This window comes from Lactuca saligna, chromosome 5 (genome assembly GCF_052625555.1).
Source record: "Lactuca saligna cultivar CGN05327 chromosome 5, ASM5262555v1, whole genome shotgun sequence".
NCBI lineage: Eukaryota > Viridiplantae > Streptophyta > Magnoliopsida > Asterales > Asteraceae > Lactuca > Lactuca saligna.
Genome location: NC_136421.1, coordinates 318,120,902 through 318,131,878, shown reverse-complemented (window position 1 = coordinate 318,131,878; position 10,977 = coordinate 318,120,902). Strand labels below are relative to the sequence as shown.

The 10,977-nt window shown below is 35.4% G+C and overlaps 1 protein-coding gene across 1 annotated transcript; it reads left to right on the top strand.

Annotated features, from left to right (window-relative positions):
• Positions 1-218: 218 nt before the first annotated feature.
• On the top strand, positions 219-1,612 carry LOC145048745 (Serine/Threonine-kinase). Its single transcript, XM_078997333.1, has 2 exons — positions 219-474; positions 949-1,612. The coding sequence occupies exons 1-2, from the start codon at positions 416-418 to the stop codon at positions 1,520-1,522; spliced, it is 633 nt and encodes a 210-aa protein (XP_078853459.1). The 5' UTR covers positions 219-415; the 3' UTR covers positions 1,523-1,612.
• Positions 1,613-10,977: the final 9,365 nt, after the last annotated feature.

Genomic DNA, 10,977 nt, shown 5'->3' with positions numbered 1-10,977 from the left:
GCAGCCTTAGATACTATTCCAACAATGTCGATGGTATACCAAGTTGTCAGGTCTAGTTTGTGTGATCTAAAAGTCATTTAATTCAGATCTAAAATGTAATATAAGAATGCGATGAATATACAAGAAATTGGAAAAGGTAGAAGCTAGTTGGGGGTTTTATGTAATTTCACTGAAAAGCAAGAAATCCAACTTTGCCTTCGAATTTTGAACTCTCTCTCACAGTCGGAATCATGCCTGCCACTGGGAAAGCAAAAGGGGTGGGGATATGGGGTATGAGATATCAATAAAGAAAAGAGGTCCATTTGACAACCAATCTCCATCATCATATCAGAAAACCAAAAAGCTTCATCATTTGTCATCTACATGAACTCCCTTCCTTCATATCTCCTCTCCACTCCTCTCCACCACCATCTACATGCACATCATTGCTCATCTGTTCATGCAGGATCCCAAGAACAAATCTGCAACTACCAGGTAACTTTCATCCTCACCAAACTCCAATTTCTTTTCTGGAAACACAAAAAAAAAAAAACTTTCATTCCAGCAAGAATGGTATGTTGAATTATGGTTTGTGGTCTTCCATGATGGAAAGATCATCACTTATCGCATATGCAAATTTGATATCACAATGTTTCAAATCAAGCATCACCTGCGACTAGCAAAAGAATTTCAAAATCATTCCACATATTATTTGAATTCTGCATACATGTGGCGTGGTCAACAGAATACTTTTCTCCAGCACCCGGTCCCATTTGGGGCTGTATTGTATTGCTCTTCTTTTCTCGAGAATTTTAACTTTTGACACAGCCATTTTTGTTATTCCAACTCTAAAGCGTAAGCAATCAGCCATTAAACTCAAAAACAGTCCCACTGTCGTGGATATATATATATACTATAGAAATGAATCTCCTTTTGATTTCATTCACAAATGGTGCAACAAACAAACAGGAAGCCTTGGTATCAAAGAGCAATGGAGATTGCGAGTCTCTGGAAAGTCACGTATCCAAAATCAACCAAGATTCAACCGCCCAACCCAAACCCGACTTTAAGGAAAAATCTTTCAACGGCTACAAGAAACAATAATAATCAAAATACCCCAAACAGACAAAAGCTTAGAAAGTCGACTTCTTTGAAAGTTGCCACTTCGTTCACGAGAGTCTGCCTATGTGTGCCTATATCTTCCTACACGGAGGTCTTCCAAGCTGAGGTGGCAGTGGCACCTAGAAGAAGCAACACGTACCCAAGATCCAAACCGTTTCCAAATTGTGTAGTACAAGATCGGCCAAGAATGAGCACAGAAGGACGGAGGATATTTAGAGGAAAATCTTTGACAGACGATGTGTTGATGAGGAGATTTGTGGTGGAAGAAGAGGCGATGATGCAAATCAGGAGGCGAAATGAAATGGAAGTCATAAGAAGGAGAAATGTTAAAAGAAGGAGAATGCTTGGTCCCAGCCCTTTAAGTAGAATGGTTTTGGCAGAAGAGGAAGAGGAACAGGAACAGGAAAACGATGGATTTTAACTTTAAAGTCTGCAAATTATGTTGTTTATGCTTCCTTCTTTCTTTTGCCTTTTGGTTTGTGACAAAATTGCAATGTTCATTTGCTTGCAACTTGAATTGCTTTCAGACCCACCAAAAAAGAAGTTGATTCAAACAGAGATCACAAACTGTAACATCTAACAAACATATATTTATAACATATCTAAACTCGAATAAAACAAGCAAATATCTATGCAACTCAAATGCACCAAAAATGGAAGTTGTGTATCCAATTACGTCATACAACTGCACAACATTTCAAACTATAAACTAAGATTAACTCGTATCATGAAACAATAGTTTTCAAAACTTATGTTTGTCCGTTTTTTTTATCAACAATTTACACCAATATTTAAACATCTAGGATTCGGTAACTTCTCTTAGAGTACCAAGCCACTTGGTGTTGGTTTGATAATTGACAAATCAATCAATTTTGTACATACAAGCGTATATTAAGTGATTATGACATTCAAATTATTATAAATAGATAAGCAAATTCACATTGTATATTTTGATGGGCTTTGTAATATGATTCAAAGACTATATTTGGATATTTTGCGCTCATTCGTTTATGAATCATTTGAGCGACCTTAAGTGTTGCATATTTATAAATGATTGCTTTTCAACAACCATTTGCTTTTTTATATTTGGTTGTCAACTTGAGTGAATGTGAAAGAACAATATCACGTGTATCAAGTTTTTGTTTGTACCATTAAAGAACAAGGGGCCCGAACCACTTTAAATCACGGTGTAACACCTCATATTTTATTTTAAGATACTGAAATTGCATTTTGTATTTGTGAGTTGTTATTTTACGTCTTAGCTTTGGGGGGGGAAAAACACGATGTTTTGATAATATGGCCACTCCCTAGTTCTCACCATGCTGTCAATAGGCCTCCAATTTTTTTTTGTTTTTTGAGTTTTTTTCGATAGTTATGTAGAAGATATGATAAAGTATTTCTTTTGAATTTAGGTTATGTTTGAAATGCTGTTACATATAGCTTATTTCTATTTTTTTTGGATATTATATTTGACAAACCAAAATATAACTTAAAAACTAATTCTTTTCGGGAAAAAAAAAAAAAACTTATTTTTCTAAAAACAACTCTGACTAACTTATTGAAATTTTTAAAAATTCTACCAAATATACTCATTATTAATATAAAACATTCAATCTTCTACAAGTTTTTTACGTCATTTTACGTAGTTTAACATTTTAACAAGTTCAATATCAGTTTAATTATTTTTTTATTAATTAACAACTAACTTTTCAATTAATCACTTCAACTAGTTATACCATCTTTTTTATTAGTCAGCAACTAATTTTTCAGTTAACCTATCAACTTTATCATATCACAACTAAGTTATTTTTCAAAATTTTAAGGTTATAACATTTGACAAATCAAAAAGTAGTTTATAACCTAACTTGTGATCTAGACTAACGTTTCAACATTACTAAGCTATTATAAAATTGGGATATATATATATACAGTAAAGTCTTAATATTTCATCGATTTGATAAGAAAGTACTAAACTTTATTTTTTTGACAGTAAAATCCAAATTACCGGCAATTTTTGATATTTTTACCTTTTTTTCCCGGTTAGCCGGTAATTAAGACTTTTTTATCAACAAAATAAAGTTTATGATTTTTTTGTCAAATCATCAATTAGGATTTTGCTATAAAAAAATAAAGTTTAGGAATTTTTTGTCAAATCGTTGATAATATCGGGACTTTAGTGTGTGTGTGTGTGTGTGTGTGTATATTGTTAGAAATTTAATGGTATAATACTCTAGTTATTGAAACTTTCTTTAATCAGCTAGATCATATTGAAATCTTTTACGTTTGCTTTTTGTTAAATCATTTTTTTAATCTCAATAAACCGACATTGAAAAAAATTGAGATAATCAAGAAAGAAAGAAAGAATCAAGGTTGTGTTGGTTTTTTTCAGTCTCAAAAATGGAGAAATTAGAAACCTAAAAAAACGAAATTGCTCTAACTTTATACAAACACAAACAACACATGCCTAGTCAAAAGGGTGTGAATGTGGAGAAGGGAAAGAAGGGCAATTTTGTTTTTTTCGGTTTCTTATTTTTCCATTTTTGGGGCTGCAAAAAGCCAACACAACCCTGGTTCTTTCTTTCTTTCTTAATTATTTCAATTTTTTTCAATGTCGATTTGTTGAGATTAAAAAAACGATTTAACAAGAAGCAAACATTAAGGATTTCAATAGGTTCTAGCAGATTAATGAAGGTTTAAATTTCTAACCAAAAAAATTATATATACACTAAAGTTCCAATATTTTCAACAATTTGACAAAAAAGTCCTAAACTTTATTTTTTGAACAATAAAGTCCTAATTGATGATTTGACAAGAAAGTCCTAAACTATATTTTTTTTTTGACAAAAAAGTCCTAATAACCGGCTAACCGGGAAAAAATTGTAAAAGTATCAAAAACTGCCGGCAATTTAGATTTTACTGTCAAAAAAAATAAATTTTAGGACTTTTTTGTCAAATCGATAAAAATATTAGAACGTTAGTCTAAATTATCCAACTCCAAATGGGTCCAAAAATCAATTTTCAGGTTATAACATGTGACAAATCAAAAAGTAGTTTATAACCTAACTTGTGATCTAGACTAACGTTTCAACATTACTAAGCTATTATAAAATTCTCTAAAATATACCTTCTGTTAATTATTAAAAAATATATAACTTGAATCTTTTTATATTTGTATCATTTTATTTATTTCAACTAGTTTTACCAAACAAATTATTCATCTAGCAACTAGCTTATTTTCAATAGCACGGTTAACACTAAGGCTAAGGGCGTGGTGCCTTTTTTACCAATGGTAAAAATATGTCATATAGGCATCACATCAACTTTTACAGTTTTTATAATTTTCACCTGCCAACTAGGGTGTGGTAAATGGTCTACCAATGAGTTTTTTTTAAATAAGAACTTTTGTAAAAACCATACTAAAATTAAAAATTACATTTTATAAATCCTAAAAAAAACATGAAATTAAAAATTACATTAAAACTCTAAAAAGAAAAAAAAAATGAAGTGAAAAAAAATTACAAAAAAAAAAAAAAAAAAAAAAAAAAAAACCTAGAAAAAAACATAACATCGAAATTTCATTTGCGATTTAGCTTATATTTTTTTTTAATAGACTCATTCAGTGCTTTAGCCACTTCTTGATCTTCAGGGTCGATGTGTCTCACATCTTGCATTAACACCGAATATTCTGTGAATCGGATGATTTTAGTCATATACATCTCCAAGGTTGAATTCAATTGTGTCATTCGTGCCCTCATTTCGTTCGATCTAGTTTGCCGCTCGATTCCGACCGACGAATTTTGAAAATGTCGCTTTCCTTTTCCTATTTGCTCGGGCTTTTGTTTTGTCCCTTCCCATTGGAGGAGTCAGGCGTATTTTTTTATGTCATTGTTATCATCATTAAGATTAACGCATACATGACCATCCGATTAGACTTGTTGTGAGCTCGAATATGAATATGAGAGGCTTATTTTTGGCATATTAGCAATTTCTTCATGTATTGCAAGTTCCCTCCACCTAATGCTTCTTTTGACAACTTCTCACACATGAATGAACTTAAAAGGCTTTAACATATCATCTTGGAATGTAGCATGCATTTTTTTCAACAAACTCGTTTTACTTTCTCCGCTAGCTCATTGTTTTTCGAAGTTTGTGTAAATTTCATTCCAATGTGTCACGAGTTTGTTCATAAGATTCTATTTCAAGTTACATTGGTCGGAGGTCCGATAATCTGGATCTTAATGCCCTTACAAAACCGCTCTGTGATACGTAACTGTAACGCCTTGTTTCGAATTGTTTTCATCAAGGGATTAGGGATGGTGATCAGGGATTAGGTATTAGCTGGCTTGAGATCCTTTAGGAATTGATTTTTGGACCCATTTGGAGTTGGATAATTTAATTCGGATGTTTTGGGTATTCGGTTTGTGTTTGGAATCAAAGGGCATTTTGGTAATTTGTCAATTAGGGCTTTTATGGAAAGTGGATGTCCATCCGGAATATCTTATGTCTAGTATGAGTTGATAATAGTGTAGAGTGTCTCGATACCTTTTATGGATATATAGGAGTTGTATCAAGAGAGTTATGGCCTTCGGAAGAATTAGGGTTTGGGAAAAACCTTAGTACGCGGGGCGTACCGATGCGAAGCCGGTTACGCAAGGCGTAGTGTAGAGTACGCACAGCGTAGGTGCGAGGTTAGGTCGAGTGCGAGACCTCGTACGCCTCTGCGCATTAGGGTCAGCTTGAAAACCCTAATTTTAGGGTTGTACCCTATTTAAGCTTAATGTTAGCCTCTTTCTTCATTTCTAAGTCAGCCCCCACCCTCTAAAACCCTAGAAATTGTCCTTAAGCCTTCATAGTGGTATTTTGAGCTTATGGTGTCCATTTTTGGTGTGTTTGGTCCATTTTCAAGAAGATGGAGTTTGGTGCAAGAATGGGAATCAAGGAAGAGCTGATGGATCTTGCTTATGTGTCTTATTTCTAGCTTGTTGGAAGTATAAAGCTTTGAACTTGATCATTGATGTCTTAGATCTATCATTTATGATTTTTGGTTCATTTTGGTCCCAAAAATGAGATCTAGTGGTCTTGATTCCACTCCACGAGCTTTGAGTTGCCCCTCTTAGTGTTTATGAGGTTCAAGGTCCATGAAGTTGGCACCTTTAGAGTTTAAAACCATCCATGTTTGAGTTTGGTTCCTTTTCATGAAAGTAGAATGCTACACTTTGAGTTTGGGTCTTCTTGGGGCATGCAAAGTCACCAAGTCAGTGACTTTATGGTTTTAGATGTTCATTTAGAAGTGGATATATGGCTTGGACTTATTGGATCAAGCATTAAGAGCTTAATGAAGGTTTTGGCTCAATGGTGGAGTACGTTGGGCTGTATGCACAACGTACAAGCCAAACAGTTTGTACGCTTAGCGTACAGCTGAGTACTCCCCGTGTACTCAGTCAGGGGAAGTTTTGCTTATTTGGCTTTGGTGTGGGCCATTGGTTGGGCTTAATTGTCTTGGCCCTGTTGAGCCATCAGGTTTGGGTCTCATAGTGATTTTGAGAAGTTCCACGAAGGGGTTTCGCCCTAATTTGGAAAATTAGGTCATGGTTTGGGTAACGAGTGGTTTTTGGGTTTTTGGGCTTGAGTGTTTAAGTTATTAATGGGCCATCAGAATACAAAGTGTTGCGGACTAGAGTGAATGGTTGGGCCTCAGGGGAAGTTTTGCTTATTTGGCTTCGATGTGGGCCATTGGTTGGGCTTAATTGTCTTGGCCCGACCATCAGGTTTGGCTCTAATAATGATTTTGAGAAGGTCCACGAAGGGGTTTGGGCCCAATTTGGAAAATTAGGCCATGGTTTGGGCCACAAGTGGTTCTTGGGTTTTTGGGCTTGAGTGTTCAAGTTATTAATGGGCCATCGGAATACAAAGTGTTGTGGACTAGAGTGAATGGTTGGGCCTTAAGATAAGGCCCATGTAAGAAGTTTGGGCCCAATTTGGAAAATTACGCCATTGGTTGATTAATTGGCCTTTGGGCCTTTCAGATTGTAAGTTTGGGTCTTAGTTTTGGACAAGGCTAGGTTAGAGGTAAAATGGACTTTTTACCCCAGATATTGTTGGATAAGGTGTCTAAGTCCATAACTTATTTGGTATATACTTGACCCGACCGGCATGGTCCATTTGGGTTGCATCTCATCCAAACTATTATGGATAATTTTATGAGAGTTATACACATATGTTTATTAATATATTATGGGTTATAATATATTAATATGAAATTACATTATTTAATTAGTTTTAGTCTTAAATTAATTATGAATTAATTTAGAGATTAAAAGGAATACTAATTAAATTATAGGCTATTTGTTTTATATAGTGTGGGCTAATACTCATTTGTTAATGGGCTAGGCTTATGTGGAAGTCCATGGATGATCCATGGAGCTTTTAACCCATGGATCCTTGGAAAGGAAAAGACATGGGTTATTAGGGTTTCACCCTAACCATGCACACTATATAAGCATGCTTATGGAGCATGAAATGGAGCCTAAGAGAAAACTAGTGAACTAGTGTGTGTGTGTGCATGTGTGTGGCCGATTTTATACAAGGTGTATACTCTCTCAAAGTTTTCCAAGAGTTTGTGGTGTTTGTGATTCCATTTGAGGCATTCACACTATTGGTGCTTGGCCCTCAAACTCCTTAGAACCAAACTCACCAAAAGGTATGTAATCTCTTCTAACTCTTTTATGTTGAAATGTTCCCCATGCCATGTTAGATAGGTTATAAACCTTGGAAAATTATTATTTTGCATGTATTTAGACAAACATAGATCCAAGGTTTATTAGGGTTGCATGCACACTTAGGAAGTGTTAGATTGCTCAAAACCCAACAGTGGTATCAGAGCCTAGGCTTGCTTGTTTGATACTTGATGCAAAATAGTGAAAAAAGTCGAAATCGTTGCTGTCTGCATGGTGGACTCGCCGAGTCCATTGGGGGGACTCGACGAGTCCAAGGCAAACTTCAACCTACTCGACGAGTCAGTTCATGCACTCGACGAGTAGGATCGAAAGAGTGCAGATTCTCGACTTTTGCAGCTGGAAATGGACTAGAAACATTACCCTAAATTGTTTTGGTGTTATAAAACTTATTTTAGTTGGTGTAATGGTTGTTCTAATCCATTTACAATAGCATATATCAAAATTCCATGATTTTATGTGTTCATATAATTCTTGAATTTTTGATGATCATGTTCATGTTCTTATGAATTTAGAAAATGATAGGAATTATTTGCTGAATTGTTTAGAATTAATTCTTGATCATTTATGTGTTTTAATGGGATTCATAATTTGTCCTCAAGTTATGGATTACCAAAGGTCACTTTTATTTAACACACACTTAAAACACATAAGTTACATGAAAATGAAGAGTCTTCATTTTTATGAACCTTTAATTCATAAGTTATGAAATGAAGAGTTTTTCAAAGTTACAAAACTTGCCCTCAAGTTTTGGAATTTGTAAAGTTTCACACACTTTAATAAACTTTAATTCCAAACCTTAGAGTTTTAATAGTTAAAATTCAACCCTTATACTATTTATAACATTAATGGTTAATTATTATTATATATATGTATAAGAATAAGTCGTTTTACCGTTAGTAGGCCTCATTCACGAAGCCGGTCTATAAGGTGGGTATAAGGTTGTTGCCTATAAAATGGCAACTTAATGGGTGTATACTCTCACCCACCGCTTGCTTGATCGGTGGAGGGTCGTTAGCCGAACGGGTAGAACAATGACTTTAAATCCTCATTAAAAGTATAATGAATATTATAAAATAACTAAACTCTTTTAATTCCCAATCTTAGTTATTTTAGGAAAATGTGAACATGGTGCTAGTCCATGGAATTCACACTTTGTACCTTACCAAGTCGTTGGTGGAGCGTGTGTGGTTAACCGGCACACTAACTAGGACTAGTAAGGATCACGAAGGGTGACTTAATGTTTGTCATAGATCAATGGAGCGTGTGTGGTTAACCGGCACATTGATTAGGTGATAATATTAAGAGTACCAAGTGAATTGGCATGGTTATTCACACCTTGTTTTGTGATCCTCGGCATCCCAGTCACAAAATTTGAAGGGCACAATCGAGATTGAAACATGCCATTGAAAAGTTCAATGAATCTCAAAAGAATCTAGGAATTTCAAATCCAATTAAACCTAATAAATCATTTCGTTTTCATGGTGGAAATTGGTGAATCGTCATTCACCTACCTTTCAAATATATTATTACTTAGATTACGGCATCCCTCTTCTAAGTGTAATATATTGTGATTGGATCCTAGCCTTAATATTACATTTGGGTGTCTTATTAAGGATCCTAAATATCTAATCTAAACTTACTTTCTTCTTTCAGATGTCTTCCAACACTAATGCTTCAGGCTCTAACCCAACTGGTTCTTTCTCTCTCATGAATCTTTGTGGGAGGGTCATCTTTGATGGTTCCAACTTCATGGATTGGATTAGGAACATCAGGATGGTTACTCATTACGAGGACAAGGAATATGTCCTCGATAAGGAGTTAAAAGAACTTGATGAGTCTACTGCTACTCCTGAGGAGATCGCTGAATTCAGGACTCATGAGAGAGATGCTACTAAGGTGGCATGTATCATGATGGCCACGATGACAGCCGAGCTCCAAAAGTCGTATGAAGATTTCTACCCTTTTGAGATGCACCAAGACCTGATGGAAAGGTACCATCAGAGTGCTCGTCTGGAGCGGTATGAAATAATCTCCTCCATAATAACTACCCGCATGAAGGACGGTGAATCCGTCACGGGCCACATGCAAAAGATGCAAAGGTATGTGGATCGTTTGCTGAAGCTGAATGTTAACATCCCCGAGGAGTTGGCAATTGACATCATTTTTCACTCCTTGCCTTCTTGTTATGATCATTTTCGAATGACATACCATATGAACAAGGAGGAAGTTACCCTCAGCAAGCTTCAAGGACTCTTGAAGACCGCAGAATCCGGTCTTAAGGGTAAAACGGTTGTTACCTCTACTACTCCTACTCCAACATCTACCCCTGTTTTAGCTATTGGGCAAGGCAAAGGGAAAAAGAAGAAGCACCCTTCGAAGGGTACCAAGGGAAAGTCTCTTGAAGGCTCCTCATCAAAGACCAAGAGCGGTTCTGCCACTCCTTTTGCCATTCCCAAGGATGCTGAATGCTTTTATTGCCATGAAAAGGCACACTGGAAGCGAAACTGCCCTAAGTACTTGCATGATCTAAAGGATGGGAAAGTGAAACCCACCTATGTAGGTATTTACACTATATTGTCTAATTACTCAACATACTCTAACTCTTGGGTGCTTGATACAGGATGTGGTATTCACATATGTTCTGATTTGCAGGGCCTAAGAAGAAGTGAGGATGTGGAGCACAGGAAGATAAACTTAATCGTGGGAAATAGGAAGGCTTCACCTGTTTCCAAGATTGGAGTTTATACTTTGTTGCTTAATAATGGGTTAAAATTAGATTTGAATAAATGTGTGTACTCGTCTGAAATGGCGAGGAATATTATTTCTTTTCATGCTTTGTACAAACAAGGTTTTACCTTTTCGTTTGATAATGAATGTGGTGGTATTAATGCTTTCTTTAATAATGTGTTTTATTTTAAAGCATTACCTTGTGATGGTGTGTATGAAACTGTGTTGATTGTAGACAACTTAGGAAATAATGTGTTGTATATTGATTCTTCTACTAGCCTAGATAAAGCATCATTGTGGCATTGTCGTCTTGGACATGTAAACAAGAAACGCATAGGCCAACTCCAAAAGAGTGGAGTCTTGGAATCATTTGACCTTAAATCAGATGATAGTTGTGAATCTTGTCTACTTG

Excerpts from the sequence above, each read along its gene's own strand:
- LOC145048745 (XM_078997333.1), top strand. The coding sequence starts at position 416 with ATGCACATCATTGCTCATCTGTTCATGCAGGATCCCAAGAACAAATCT. Across the intron at positions 475-948 it reads AACAAATCTGCAACTACCAG|GAAGCCTTGGTATCAAAGAG; the intron begins GTAACTTTCATC and ends ACAAACAAACAG.